Source organism: Amblyomma mixtum, chromosome 2 (assembly GCF_055824585.1).
Source record: "Amblyomma mixtum isolate Tamu chromosome 2, ASM5582458v1, whole genome shotgun sequence".
NCBI lineage: Eukaryota > Metazoa > Arthropoda > Arachnida > Ixodida > Ixodidae > Amblyomma > Amblyomma mixtum.
In genome coordinates, this window is record NC_143013.1 from 18284157 (window position 1) to 18300288 (window position 16132).

The 16132-nt window shown below is 47.0% G+C and overlaps 1 protein-coding gene across 1 annotated transcript in view; it reads right to left on the reverse strand.

Moving 5' to 3' along the window:
- The window catches only part of LOC149358576 (uncharacterized), a 38113-nt gene extending 22273 nt beyond the window's left edge, over window positions 1-15840 (reverse strand). Inside the window, exons 1-6 of the mRNA XM_089567566.1 lie at window positions 15085-15840; window positions 9820-9953; window positions 7381-8479; window positions 4690-4826; window positions 2809-3907; window positions 117-253 (exon numbers count right to left, since the gene is read on the reverse strand). Coding sequence (XP_089423692.1) covers window positions 117-253; window positions 2809-3907; window positions 4690-4826; window positions 7381-8479; window positions 9820-9953; window positions 15085-15582 — 3104 coding nt within the window. The 5' untranslated portion in view covers window positions 15583-15840. The remainder of the gene's footprint in view (window positions 1-116; window positions 254-2808; window positions 3908-4689; window positions 4827-7380; window positions 8480-9819; window positions 9954-15084) is intronic.
- Between the last annotated feature and the right edge of the window lie 292 nt (window positions 15841-16132).

Consider the following 16132-nt stretch of genomic DNA (forward strand, 5'->3'; position numbering starts at 1 on the left):
ATGCATAATACCAGTACTTTTGAATGATTGGAGAGAGAAATGTAAAGAGAGGGAATGCAGAGTATGGTGGCTCCTCCCATCCCCCCGTTTCAAAAGAGAACTCTCCTAACACCCACCCATCCATGAATCCATACACATCGTGCTGGAGAGGCGACGTCCCGGCCGCCATGACTTTCGAGCTGCCGTCTGTTCGGCACCATCCGGGGGAATCCTCGTACTCGGATTGCCAGCAGAACTCGCTGCCAGCCTCTTCCTGCAGCACATAGAGGAGATTGCTTATCTTCGTCGCGGGATGCATTGACGCAGAGCCGCACATCTTTTTCTGAAGGCCACGCTGTATGCGGGCTGCCATAGACCTGTGCCCGCAGGCGCAATAAAAGTACATTGTACGTTGGTACAACGGAGGCCCTAACTGTTCGACTAGGGTGCATGTGTGTGGGCAAAACTTTTCAAGAACTGAGGCCCAAAGTTCACTCCACTCTGTGCAACCTGGGAGCGCAAGTATAGCGCGAGAGGTCGGAAACAGATAAGTAACAGAAAAGTATGACCGCTTAATATAAATGACAGAATCACAATAGAGACCGCATCCTGATTACGATGGCTTAGGACGACTACCGCAGACTTTGGTAGATTCGACGAACTGTGACATCGTACGACATTGCGTCGTTTACATTGCACAGTGTGTTCAGTGATATTTCTTAACTACCGGTATTTGTTACTTCATGAACCGCGTAATGAGTATATCCAGCTCATTTCTCAAGATTATGCCTTTGGAATCCCCGGATTTTATTTTGGAAAATTTCGTGGACATTTTTCGGTGTTTGTTTTGAGAACGGACGTTCAAGTTTTTTTGTGGGGAAGGATATCATTATGATCGAATGATTCGATGACTTTTTCTGCAATTTAGTGTGTTAGTTATAAGTGGTGGAAAGTCACCTATTGTCTATATTAGGCTTTTATCAGTATGAACATTTTGTTGTCTAGTAATTGATGTTGATATGGTAATGCTCGGAGCTGAGCTTGTAGAAGGGATGGCTGTCGTAATTAAAAGGCAATGCAACGGGAAATAAATGAGAAGGTATAAAAAGCGAGCGAAGCTTGCATCTAAGAGCTAGACTGACACATGATCGCTTGGTTATCGGGCGGCGTTTAGCGAGGGAGCGGGGGCATCTCTCAGTGTGGATGGTGCTGGCTCTGATGGAACCACGGCTGAATCTTGGCAGCCAGAACGTCATACGTGTTCGTTCGGTCCAAACAAGGTTTAGTGGCGCTGTACTATATGGAGTTGATTAAACCAACTTGGCTGACTAATTGCGCAAACAGGAAGATGATAGTGACCAAACGGTGCTTAGCCAGGAGGTGGGAAGGAGTGGTTCTTGCCAGTCTGCTGAGGCGTGTAAGCTAGCGGAGCAATACCCCAAATCGCTCAACTACCCAACTTACAAAACAACTCCGCCACCACATCACGCCGCAAGCTTCTCTACCTATTTATTTTCACCTTCGAGTGAGTGCTACACGTGCTCTTCAGTCAGCTAGCTGCGCCCAGCATGCCAAGAATCCCGCCCTTTTGCGGTTAATACAGACTTTCCAAAATTTTATTCAGCGTGTTTCTATACGATTTTTCGCTTTAAACAGAAAAGACCATCGCCTCCTCATATGCTGATGCTTCCTGTCAGATTGCAGTTATACTTATTTTCTAAGTTGTTGCCTTTAAAGAAAGGCATGCTATCACAGCAGATCAGCAGGCAGCGCGTAGACATGACTGCATTCACCTACTACTATAATTAATTATGCCGACCATTGGTAACAATGACTTGCCGATCTTTTTCAAAAAGCACAGCAGAAAATGTTTTCTTGCCGCGACAGATTTTACCGTAGCGTTTTGGATTCTGACGACGGAAATTCTTGTTCGTGGCAACTGGATATTGTGCAGTTTTGTGCGGTCACCTGCCCTATCGACAAAGCCAGTACACTGTCGTAATTAAAGAAAGCTTCTCAATGCTACAGAAAAATTTGTCCTAACGGCAGGACGACAAAATAAAAAAAAAATGTCGCAATTTGGGAGCAAGTTTGTCCTAGTTTTCGACTGGGAATGTTCTGTTCTTTCTCGTATACCTTTTTAGACAGTACCAGTAGTTTGTGGCTTTCATTGCCGCTTTTCCCTCTGGCACCTTGCAACAATGCGCAAAAATACCGAAATCCCGAATAAGAAATCTGTGCTGAATAGCATTCACTGAAAGAAAAAAAAAACACCCCCCAAAAATAGAAGACCGTAGTGCTACGTGGTGGAGAGCCCCGAAAATATGGGAAGTACTATGTTTGTGCCGCAATGGCTCGTGGAATATGCGGACATCCTGTGACATCGCGAACTTTGTGCCCAGGCGTAGAAAAAGAGCGGCTAGGGGGCTGCAACGGCATATTCGCGGCCTTTTCACTTCGTGAGTTCGTAAGGCGCGACAGCACTGGCCACCGAAAGGTTACGTAGTCCCAACGGTTGCAATCCCTTACTCTGATCGTCCCGCTACCCGATACATTTCCCGCCCTGCTTTGGCTATTCTAGTGCTGCCTGTGGCAAATTTGAACTGATCTCTGCAAGCAGCACCTTTATCGGAGCTCAACGATCGGGCCCTCGACTTTTGTGAGCTATATTGTGCCTTGTAGCGTGGTCGAAAGTAATCGGAATCCCGCAACTCCTGCACTCCACTACTCCTTATGTCATAGCCCATGAGCAGCGTTGGAACGATCAATCCCCGCCTTAATAGAACCGCCTTACGCGGCGCAACGGCAGCTTTCGGGAAGATAACTCACCGGCTTCCTGAAGATTGCATCTATACGCTTCGTCCTCGCATTGTTGTACTGAGAGTCTTCACTGCTCTTCTTCGGGTGTTTTGCGTCGTCGTGGCTCTTGTAACGAGATATGACGTGCTCGTCATGGATCAAAATGGTGGTGAGCTGCCCAGGACAAGCTTCCTGTACGCAGCGCCACGAATTGTGCACCCCGTCTTGTCTGAGGAGCATGAACAAATAACCATGGTATTTGGCCTGCCCAGCCGCGTCGACTACGACTGACTCTTCGCCTTCAATGACTTCCGTAGTGCCACCATGATTCGTTGGAGTTGTCATCATTTCACCCTCTGGGGCTCTGCCGAAGGACCATTGCTTCTGCTTTTCATCGTCGTAGCTGCGGGCATCTCTGTAGTCGTGAATGACCGAAGACTCCTGAGGGGATACAGACGAGGGTACCGGCGTGAGAAGTCGATCCAGCGAGACATGCAGATCGGCATTGGTCAGACCGATGGCCGACTGCTTCCTGACCGGGCTGCTGTAAAGTTGATTCCACTGCCGCTCTTTCTGTCTTTCTCTATTTTCCTCCTGGTGCTGTGGCCTCCATTTCCTCCTACGTCCTTTTTGGTCCTGTTCCTGCTTCCGATGAGCCGACAGCTGCTCAGTGGTTTCTTGTTGACTACCTTCGGTGCCTCCGTGGATCCCTTGACCGGTGATATGCACAGTTACTACGGAGCGTTGCGTCTTCTGGTTACCAATGTAACTGAGGGCTTCTTTGACGTCATGCATGGCCGCTGGAGCGTGGGTTAATAGAGGCGACGCCTCCTGCTCAGAAAGTCGACCCGACGCGGTTTCTGCTGTAACCGTTTCAATGGACGTCATCAACTGACCAGGGCTGCCGGATCGGTGATGCCATTTTTGTTCCTCCAGCCTCTCCCTCTGCTCGTCTTCAAGTGGCAGCCTGCGCTCCCCGTCATATGTTTGTTCCTGGTCTTTGTTCTGGAGAGGGTACATCCTCAGGCTGGTTCCTTGCGTCTCCGTTTCGATGTCCCCAAGCACTCCCTGATTGATGATTGAGTGCTCGAACTGAATAGCAGGGGATGTGTCGACATCATTGTAAGCCCTGTGAAAAAATAGAAACAAGCGCTTATAATTACTGCTGCAGGGAGAATATCGGCAATTGAATTGTGTTCATGCAAAAATCGGGAATTTAGCCGACCAGAATACAATATTGTACGAAGAACTACTGAGGAAATTGGACAATAACACAGTCCATGAGCAGTTTTGACTTATAGTGGCGGAAATGACCCGTAAGGTTATGGGAAAACATGACAGCAAAATAAAGGTTTGCAAACCTAGGGCCAAAAACTCAACAGTACAGAAAGAGGGACAGTCAATGCAGGAAAGAGTTGTTCTATGATAATCGAAGTGGTGGCGCTCTGATTGTTTAGCAAGATCAGGGGAATGAGAAGCTATAAAAGAGAATTATCCAAGAAGGCGAGACAGGTGCAGTTCTTAACAAGTTCGTAGAATCAATTGAGCACATTATAGCAGTATGCGGCAGCCCCAACTCAGATGTCGACACAGGCAGTGTCAATCTCGCTGTGTGGTCGTAGGGTTTCGAGATAACAAAATAAGTAAGAATGAATCTGTGGTAAAGACTTGCAAAAACCGATATGCACATTGACGGCTTGACGTATGCACATTGACTTAAGGACACTAGCTTTGAAATAAAACCGGTGAAGCATAAAAGTCAACAGAGCTATTGCTTGTAAAAAACGTTGAATTTATGCATAATACCAGTACTTTTGAATGATTGGAGAGAGAAATGTAAAGAGAGGGATTGCAGAGTATGGTGGCTCCTCCCATCCCCCCGTTTCAAAAGAGAACTCTCCTAACACCCACCCATCCATGAATCCATACACATCGTGCTGGAGAGGCGACGTCCCGGCCGCCATGACTTTCGAGCTGCCGTCTGTTCGGCACCATCCGGGGGAATCCTCGTACTCGGATTGCCAGCAGAACTCGCTGCCAGCCTCTTCCTGCAGCACATAGAGGAGATTGCTTATCTTCGTCGCGGGATGCATTGACGCAGAGCCGCACATCGTTTTCTGAAGGCCACGCTGTATACGGGCTGCCATAGACCTGTTCCCGCAGGCGCAATAAAAGTACATTGTACGTTGATACAACGGAGGCCCTAACTGTTCGACTAGGGTGCATGTGTGTGGGCAAAACTTTTCAAGAACTGAGGCCCAAAGTTCACTCCACTCTGTGCAACCTGGGAGCGCAAGTATAGCGCGAGAGGTCGGAAACACATAAAGAACAGAAAAGTATGACCGCTTAATATAAATGACAGAATCACAATAGAGACCGCATCCTGAATACGATGGCTTAGGACGACTACCGCAGACTTTGGTAGATTCGACGAACTGTGACATCGTACGACATTATGTCGTTTACATTGCACAGTGTGTTCAGTGACATTTCTTAACTACCGGTATTTGTTACTTCATGAACCGCGTAATGAATATATCCAGCTCATTTCTCAAGATTATGCCTTTGGAATCCCCGGATTTTATTTTGGAAAATTTCGTGGACATTTTTCGGTGTTTGTTTTGAGAACGGACGTTCAAGTTTTTTTGAGGGGAAGGATATCATTATGTTCGAATGATTCGATGACTTTTTCTGCGATTTAGTGTGGTAGTTATAAGTGGTGGAAAGTCACGTATTGTCTATATTAGGCTTTTATCAGTATGAACATTTTGTTGTCTAGTAATTGATGTTGATATGGTAATGCTCGGAGCTGAGCTTGTAGAAGGGATGGCTGTCGTAATTAAAAGGCAATGCAACGGGAAATAAATGAGAAGATATAAAAAGCGAGCGAAGCTTGCATCTAAGAGCTAGACTGACACATGATCGCTTGGTTATCGGGCGGCGTTTAGCGAGGGAGCGGGGGCATCACTCTGTGTGGATGGTGCTGGCTCTGATGGAACCACGGCTGAATCTTGGCAGCCGGAACGTCGTACGTGTTCGTTCCGTCCAAACAAGGTTTAGTGGTGCTGTACTATATGGAGTTGATTAAACCAACTTGGCTGACTAATTCCTCAAACAGGAAGATGATAGTGACCAAACGGTGCTTAGCCAGGAGGTGGGAAGGAGTGGTTCTTGCCAGTCTGCTGAGGCGTGTAAGCTAGCGGAGCAATACCCCAAATCGCTCAACTACCCAACTTACAAAACAACTCCGCCACCACATCACGCCGCAAGCTTCTCTACCTATTTATTTTCACCTTCGAGTGAGTGCTACACGTGCTCTTCAGTCAGCTAACTGCGCCCAGCATGCCAAGAATCCCGCCCTTTTGCGGTCAATACAGACTTTCCAGAATTTTATTCAGAGTGTTTCTATACAATTTTTCGCTTTAAACAGAAAAGACCATCGCCTCCTCATATGCTGATGCTTCCTGTCAGATTGCAGTTATACTAATTTTCTAAGTTGTTGCCTTTAAAGAAAGGCATGCTATCACAGCAGATCAGCAGGCAGCGCGTAGACATGACTGCATTCACCTACTACTATAATTAATTATGCCGACCATTGGTAACAATGACTTGCCGATCTTTTTCAAAAAGCACAGCAGAAAATGTTTTCTTGCCGCGACAGATTTTACCGTAGCGTTTTGGATTCTGACGACGGAAATTCTTGTTCGTGGCAACCGGATATTGTGCAGTTTTGTGCGGTCCCCTGCCCTATCGACAAAGCCAGTACACTGTCGTAATTAAAGAAAGCTTCTCAATGCTACAGAAAAATTTGTCCTAACGGCAGGACGACAAAATAAAAAAAAAATGTCGCAATTTGGGAGCAAGTTTGTCCTAATTTTCGACTGGGAATATTCTGTTCTTTCTCGTATACCTTTTTAGACAGTACCAGTAGTTTGTGGCTTTCATGGCCGCTTTTTCCTCTGGCACCTTGCAACAATGCGCAAAAATACCGAAATCCCGAATAAGAAGTCTGTGCTGAATAGCATTCACTGAAAGAAAAAAAACACCAAAAAAAAATAGAAGACCGTAGTGCTACGTGGTGGAGAGCCCCGAAAATTTGGGAAGTACTATGTTTGTGCCGCTATGGCTCGTGGAATATGCGGACATGCTGTGACATCGCGAACTTTGTGCCCAGGCGTAGAAAAAGAGCGGCTAGGGGGCTGCAGCGGCATATTCGCGGCCTTTTCACTTCGTGAGTTCGTAAGGCGCGACAGCACTGGCCACCGAAAGGTTACATGGACCCAACGGCTGCAATCCCTTACTCTGATCGTCCCGCTACCCGATACATTTCCCGCCCTGCTTTGGCTATTCTAGTGCTGCCTGTGGCAAATTTGAACTGATCTCTGCAAGCAGCACCTTTATCGGAGCTCAACAATCGGGCCCTCCACTTTTGTGAGCTATATTGTCGCCTTGTAGCGTGGTCGAAAGTAATCGGAATCCCGCAACTCCTGCACTCCACTACTCCTTATGTCATAGCCCACGAGCAGCGTTGGAACGATCAAGCCCCGCCTTAATAGAACCGCCTTATGCGGCGCAACGGCAGCTTTCGGGAAGATAACTCACCGGCTTCCTGAAGATTGCATCTATACGCTTCGTCCTCGCATTGTTGTACTGAGAGTCTTCACTGCTCTTCTTCGGGTGTTTTGCGTCGTCGTGGCTCTTGTAACGAGATATGACGTGCTCGTCATGGATCAAAATGGTGGTGAGCTGCCCAGGACAAGCTTCCTGTACGCAGCGCCACGAATTGTGCACCCCGTCTTGTCTGAGGAGCATGAACAAATAACCATGGTATTTGGCCTGCCCAGCCGCGTCGACTACGACTGACTCTTCGCCTTCAATGACTTCCGTAGTGCCACCATGATTCTTTGGAGTTGTCATCATTTCACTCTCTGGGGCTCTGCCGAAGGACCATTGCTTCTGATTTTCATCGTCGTAGCTGCGGGCATCTCTGTAGTCGTGAATGACCGAAGACTCCTGAGGAGATACAGTCGAGGGTACCGGTATGAGAAGTCGATCCAGCGAGACATGCAGATAAGCTTTGGTCAGACCGATGGCCGACTGCTTCCTGACCGGGCTGCTGTAAAGTTGATTCCACTGCCGCTCTTCCTGTCTTTCTCTATTTTCCTCCTGGTGCTGTTGCCTCCATTTCCTCCTACATCCATTTTGGTCCTGTTCCTGCTTCCGATGAGCCGACAGCTGCTCAGTGGTTTCTTGTTGACTACCTTCGGTGCCTGCGTGCATCCCTTGGCCGGCGATATGCATAGTTACTACGGACCGTTGCGTCTTCTGGTTACCAATGCAATTGGGGGCTTCATTGACGTCATGCGTGGCCGCTGGAGCGTGTGTTAACAGAGACGACGCCTCCTGCTCAGAAAGTTCAGCCGACGCGTGTTCTACTGTAACCGTTTTAACGGACGTCATCAACTGACCAGGGCTGCCGGATGGGTGATGCCATTCCTGTTCCTCCAGTCTCTCCCTCTGCTCCTCCTCAAGTCGCAGCCTGCGCTCGCCGTCATTTGTTTGCTCCTGCTCTTGATTGTGATGAGGGTGCGCCGTCAGGCTGGTTCCTTGCGTCTCCCTTTCGATGTCTCCCACCACTCCCTGACTGATGACTGGGCGCTCGTGCTGAATAGCAGCGGATTTGTCGGTGCCATTACAGGCCCTGCGAGAAAAAAAAAATGCCGACGATCATGTTACTTCGAAATGCGAAATTTGAGCGCATCTCATAAGTTGTTTCAGGTTTTCGATAGATTGAGGCAAGGAATTCGATGGCGGCGACGGTAAGCTTCTCCTTCGGCAGCACGCACCTCTGGATTCTGGCAGCGATGGCGCTGGGCCTCTGCACTGGCAGCTCTGCACTGGCAGCTCGTCCGGCAGCGGCGGACGAAGGACTTCCACCGGTTGCCTCGCTCATGGCTCAGAAAGAGCTGGCAGCGAATAAACTATTTATATAGGCAGGCGGTTCGCAGTGACGAACGGCGCCGGGTATGTGTTTCGGCTCGGGCGGTGCACATATCGAGATCCGCCGCCACCGATCCGGCGCTCTGATTGCCGCCGCACACGAGTTGTATTGGAGCAGGAGCGAAGAGAGCATTTAAGTTATCGGAAGGCCACGGGAGATAGCGCCAGGAGCGCGCGCAACTAGAGCAGCGCGCTGCTCCGGCTGCGGAGCTGGTTACGAGGGACAACGGCGACGGCGACGCTGCGAAACGCAGGAACGGGCGCCAAAGAGCTGATCTCGGCAATTGATTTTTGCGAAGGGCGGGAAGCCAGCCGGCGGGAATAAAACAGTGTACGAAGAACTTTTAGAAAATATGACGATAACAGATGAGCTGGTTAAGTATTTAAATATATGTCCGTAAATAGTTTGAGCTAACAGTGGCGGATAAAGGACTACAAAGCTAACCAGCAACGATACAGTTAATCCTGACGAAAAAATAAAATGTTATAAACGGCTGGTAAAAAACCCAACAGTAAAGAAAACGGAAGAGGTAATCAAGGAAGGAATGATTCTATGATAATCGCAGAGGCGGAGCTCTAATATTTAACCAAGATCAGCGGTATGCCAAGCTATAAAAAGAATATTTACCAAGAAGACGAGACATGTGCAGTGCTTGATATGTTTGTGGAAACAATTAAGGGTATTTTAATAGAATGCGGCAGTATCGAACCCAGATGTCGACACAGGCACTATCAATCTCTCTGAGGTCGTAGGGTTTGGGGCAACAAAAATAATGTGAATGAGTCTGCGGTACTCGTCAGCAAAAAGTGTAGGAAGATTAACGGCTTAAAAGCAATGTAATGACATAAGGACCCAAGTTTCCTAATAAAAACTGATGAAGCATACAGGGCAATTGAGTTTTTACTTCAAGAAAAAGGGCGAATTCATGCTTAATACCACTACGTTTGACTGATTGGTTACATATATCTAAAGGGAATGAATATAGAGCATACCAGCGTCTGACATCACCCGTTTAAAAAGAAGACGCTGCTAATACGCACCCATTCATGAGTCCATGCATATCTTGCTGGTCAGGCGACGGCCTGGTTGCCGTTCGCGAACTACTGTCTGGGCGGCAACATTCGGGGTACTCCGCGTACTCGGACTTCAAGTAGAATTCGTTGTCAGCCTCTTCCTGCAGCGCATAGAGGAAATTGCTCATCTTCGTCGCAGTCTGCACTCACGCAGAGCCGCACATCACTTTCTCAAGGCAACGCTGTACGCACATTTGTATTGAGCTGTGCCGCAGGCGCATTAAAAACACCTCGTACGTTTATACACCGAGTGCCCTAATATTTCGCCGAGGGTGCATACGTTTGAGCACTTCACGAGCTGGGACCCAAAGTTCACTGCAAGTTGCGAAACATGGGTGCTTAAGGAAGTACAGTATAGCCACCGAGGTTCGAAACAAACAAACAAACAAACAAACAAACAAACAAACAAACAAACAAACAAACAAACAAACAAACAAACAAACAAGCAAGCAAGCAAGCAAGCAAGCAAGCAAGCAAGCAAGCAAGCAAGCAAGCAAGCAAGCAAGCAAGCAAGCAAGCAAGCAAGCAAGCAGACAAGCAACCAAGCAAACAAGCAAACAAGCAAACAAGCAAACAAGCAAACAAGCAAACAAGCAAACAAACAAACAAACATCATACATATTCTTGACGCACACGCTAGGTTTCGTGGCACTGTCCTGCGTACAGCTGATCAACCTGCTTAACCTACAAACTGCTAAACCTGGAGGCTGAAAGTGAAAAAATGGTGCTTAACTAGCTCTTGGCGAAGTGTAGGTGTTTGCCGGTCTGTAGAGCAGTGTAATGTGAGGAGAAATACCTCATATTGCACAACTGCGCTGCTTGTCCATCAATACAACCACTTCACACCTCTGGTTCCGCTACTCAGTTAATTTTCAACTTTGACTGAGTTCACCACTTACTCAGCAGCCAACCAGCTAGACATTACATGGCAGGAATAGAGACCTTTTTCCTTTAAAATACAATGCTGAAAAGTGAATCCTTTGTATTTCCAACTGTTTTTTTTTATGGTTTGAACGGAAACGTCCACTGCCAACTCTTTTGGTGATGTGCTATGTCGTAATTAATGCACTGATGTACTAAGTTGTGTACTGGCAGTAAAGGCGTGCTAACGCAGCGAATCCGTACCCAACAATTGTGGACAAAAGTGTTTTTGAACGGGAACCAGGTAAACGCAATTTTTTCATATATTGTAAGATTTCACTACAGCAATCTATATATCCGCAATTCGCCCGTCTACAGGCTTGCACTTTTTTTTGCTCTTAAAGTTTTTGCGATCATCAAAATTGTTTCCCATTGGTTTTTTCATGGCAGTCTTAACTGCTGCGTGAGAGGGACAGAAAAACTTTAAAAGGAAGATTTTGCTGCTCATCGGAAGAATGGACCATTACCTTCGATATTTCCATAACAGCGCCTTACAATTTTTTGAAAATTTTTGTGCTCAAATACTGGACATGAGGCTGCGCACAGGCAGTCACTACGATGGCTGCGACTACCTATACTAGAAGCAATTTTGACCAGCATGTGTAGCAATGCGGCAAACGAATATGACGCCCCTTGGTTCTATAACTTCTATTATAAATTTTCAGTAGTTTTTGGTGATCGTTGCAGCTTTTAGCGTTTGCAATTGCAACTAGCCAAAAAGCATCAAATTCTTCAGATAAATATTACGTCAAATAACATACACTGACTAAAAAAATATAAATACCGCAAATAATAAAGAGCGTAGCTCTCCGCGTATGCGAGCCATAAATAAGGTGAGTACTTTTCTCATGTCTATGTGGCTCGCCCAAGCTGCGGGCATAGTTTGAACACAGTTTTACGTCGCGAACTGTGCGCCGATGCTTAGAAAAAGATTGCCTAGGTGTCTTCGATGGGGTATTTTTAACGGAGTTAGCAAGGCGCGGTGGTACTGGCCACATAGCCGTGACACACTACCAAGGGCCGCATGGTCCAACTCTGATCGTCCCTGCTCTCAATGTACAGTATGCGTCATACTTATAGCCAACACGACAACGCGCAGCCGCTGTGCTTCGGGAAGCATTTCTGCCTACAGCCGGCTAGAATAGGCGGCAAGGGTGCATATGCAGTGAGCCGGCCGGCTCCTTTTCCCGGTGAAAGGACTTCGCGAAGATAGGTGGCCACATGTTGCCGTGTTCCTATTAAGCATGATTTATCTTGTATGCACATCTTCCACGCTGCCGGTAAACATACTGCACCCGGCCCAGACCAAATACATTACCAAATGCTAGCCCATCTTTCGGAACCTGCCGTAGAAGCAGTTTTAAAGTTTTTTAATAAAATATGGGTCTCCGGGAAGCTACCTGAGGCATCACCACCAAGCCACCAAGTTCCCCCGGTAGTTATAGACCCATAGCGCTCACAAGTTGTCTTGCCAAAACTTTTGAAAGTGTTCTTAATATCCGGTTAATGTTCGTCCTTGAATACCGTACACTGCTTTATATACATCAATGCGGTTTTAGGAAAGCGTGGTCAACAACCGATCATCTAGTCCGCCTTGAAAATACAGTACGAGAGGCGTTTATTCACAGACAACACTGCCTGGCAGTTTTTTTCGACATGGAAAAAGCTTATGACACCACGTGGAGGTTCGGTATTCTTCGTGACCTTGCAGATCTAGGCATCTGCGGCAGGATGCTAAACTGCATAAAGGACTTCCTCCCTGGCCGTTCATTCCAAGTCCGCCTTGGCTCAACACTTTCGAAGAATTTTAGTCAAGAAAATGGAGTGCCCCAGGGGTGTATTCTCAGTACAACTCTCTTTATTGTGAAAATGAATTCTCTTGTGAAAATAATGCCAAAGTCTATTATGTATTCTACATGTGTTGATGATCTTCAAATAGCGTACACCTCCACGAACCTCTCAACATGTGAACGACAAATACAGCTGACGTTAAACAAACTGGCACTTTGGGCTGAAAGAAATGGATTCAAGTTTTCCCCTCAAAAACAGTCGCCGTTCTTTTTTCACTGAAGAGAGGCTTACAGGCCGACCCTACACTCCACCTAAATGAAACAGTACTGCTTGTGAAAAGGGAGCATAAATTTTTGGGCGTAACATTTGACAGAAAACTTACGTTCCTACCCCACATAAATAACCTAAAAAAGAAAGCCACTAAATCACTGAACATAATGAAAGTACTGTCTCGAAAACACTGGGGGTCTGATAGAGCATGCCTCCTACACATCTATCGCTCCTTGACACGTTCCATCTTAGACTATGGATGCGTAGTGTACGGATCAGCACGGCCATCATATTTGAAAAGACTAGACCCCACACATAACTCAGGCCTTCGCCTTTCATGCGGCGCTTACAGAACATCGCCCATAACCAGTCTCTACGTCGAGACAAATGAAACCCCGCTATAAGTAAGAAGAAATGCCCTTACTTGTACATATGTTTTCAAAGTGAGATCCTTGCCAAAACACATGTTATTCCATCGTAACAGAGTGCCCCTCTAGAATAATATTCGGGAACAAACCACAAGCTACCAGGCCTCTGATTTTAAGGTTCGAAGAGATATGCCAGAATCTGACATAGCTGACACATTACCTAACATGGCTCAAAGACGGGACCCACTTGCCCCATGGAATAATTTTCTCACCGACTGCGATCTCGCGCTTACACAGTTCCGAAAAGCACAAACTCCCTCACAACACATCATCCAAGAATTCCTCGCACTCGAGGAAAGGTACAGTGGCCTTGAAACTTTTTATACTGACGGTTCAAAAACAGCCGATTGTGTTGGAAGTGCCGTAGTACAAGGAAGATGGGAAAAAATAATAAGACTTCCGCAGTATGCATCCATCTTCACTGCTGAATGTTATGGCATCTGGGTTGCGGTAGAGAAAAGATTAAACGAGAACATAAGCAACAGCGTTATTTTCACAGACTCGCTCAGTGTACTCACAGCGCTTCACATCAGAAATGCAGTCACGCCACTACTCGGCGACATCATACACAACATAATAACAGCCACTGCCCACGGACTAAACGTCAAATTCTGCTGGGTCCCTAGTCACGTCGGTATAAAAGGGAATGAAGGAGCAGACGTATGCGCAGCTCAAGCCCGGAACAAACAAATCGAGAAAGTAAATTTACCTTTTAAAGATTAAATGAAATTAGTACATTCTAAACTAAGGGATAAATGGCAGGCAACATGGAATAATACAATAAATAATTAACTCCACTTGGTTAAGCCTGTGTTGGGCAAATGGAAAACATGTACTCACCAGGAACGCATTAAGGAAGTCATTTTATGCTGTCTTCGCATAGGACACACACACCTCACACACAACTTCATACTACCAAAACAAGACAAACCTATATGTGACGCATGCGGAGACGACCTCACCGTAAACCATTTGCTATACTCATGTCGAAAGCTCGAAACACTGAGGAAGAAACGTTTCACACGGTTTTACAATGAACAAATGCCTTTTCATCCATCACTGGTTTCGGGAGAGAATGCACTTGTCGACTTGTCCTGCACAGTTAACTTTTTGCAAGAAGCAAATATTCTAAACAAACTATAGGTTACAACAACTGTAACACATAAATTCTAGAAACATGCATTTCACCCCTTGCTTTACAATTTGTTGACACACCTCATCTTGCCTTACTTGTTTTTGAAACACCTCAGCCACTTTCTTATTCCTGAGAAGACGGCTGAGGTCCCTATTCCATCGGGTGGGAACCTCGAGATCCTTGCCCAGCCAAGGATGGCTTCTGAGCTGTCCGACCCTCTTTAAAGCTTTTACCATAAGTCACTTCTAAACTTTTGTCTTACGTTTTTACTAGGTTGCATGAATTAACTTTTTAGGCCCCTTACACCGCCCTTCATTTAGACTTTTGTATATAAAACAATTTTTATACCCTGAGCTTGGCGCATGATAGCCTTAGTTGCTTATGCGCCATTAAACTCAACTGAACTCAACTCACTTCCACGCTTCCTTTGCCTAATCTCGTGCGGCCTGTAGCACTCTTCAACTCATCACAGCAAGCACCAGCTTAATCGGAGCTCATTGATGAAGCGCTCCACTCCCGTTAACTACATTGGTCGCCCTGCAGCGTGTTCAAATATGATTGAAAGTACGCCAACCTCCTGTCGCCTGACTACTCATAACGTCACATCCCATGAGCAGCGTTGGAACGATCAACCCTCATAGCATAATCGCGCCGAGGCACATCGGCAGTTTTCAGGAAATGACTCACCTGGTTCCTCAAGACTGCATCGTAGCGCGTCATCCCCGCGTTGTTGTTGTGGGAGTCTTCACTGCTTCTCCGATGCTCTGCGTCGTCGTGGTTCTTGAACTTATTCATGACATGATGGCCCTTGATCAATATGGTGCCGAGGTGCGAACGACAAGTTTCCACAACGCAGACCCACCAGTAGTACAGTTGGAATTGTTGGGATTCTGGTAACAGCTTGAACAAATGGCCACCGTACTTGGCCTGCGGCGTGCCATGGTCGTCCTGCGCCACTTCGACTATGTCTGAATCTTCGCCTTGAGTGACTTCCCATGTGCAAGCAGGAGCCTCTCGCGCGGTCGCCACTTCACTCACTGGGGCTCTACCTCCCGTCGGACCGCCGACGCCCGCCGTGCGAAGCGTCGTCGGCGAGCCTAATAACTCCGGCAGAGTAAAGCCAAGCATAGCGAAGAGTAATGCAACTGCCGACGATTGTCTGGCCCCGCGAAATAAAGTGAGCATTCCGTCCACAAAACTCCACAGAACAGTTCATGCCAAAAAGCACGCTGTCGCACTAAAAAAGAAATAAAAAATGCCTGGTGATCACTCAATATGATGCGGCAAATAAGCGATACCATAAGCTTCATGACGTCGCTGTAGCTCAGAGGGATCCTGCTCCTCGAGTTGACGCTGTCGCCCAGGCCGTGGCTGTTGCGAGATGGCGCAGCAGCGTCTTCATCATAGTTTGTGTAAAGCGAGGGAGTTATATCCGAACGCTTCGAAAGCAGAGGCAGGAGTGAGCGAGCGCGACGCGACATCTATGACTCACGAGCCGATCGCAGTGTTGCAAAATGAGAAGCAATGATTGCGCCGCTTACGGATACCACCTCCTCTCCCCGCGTCAGCGTGGACTTCCGTTAACGTCCCGGCGTTCGTCATCCGGAGCTCCTCTGTTCCGAGTGCCGCGCGTGGTGATAAGTGTGCAGGAAGGCGAAACTATAGACAGTGAACGACGGTAACTTTGGCGAAAGGACTCCACAATGCTGTAGGAATAAAGTTCTATCAGTTCCTT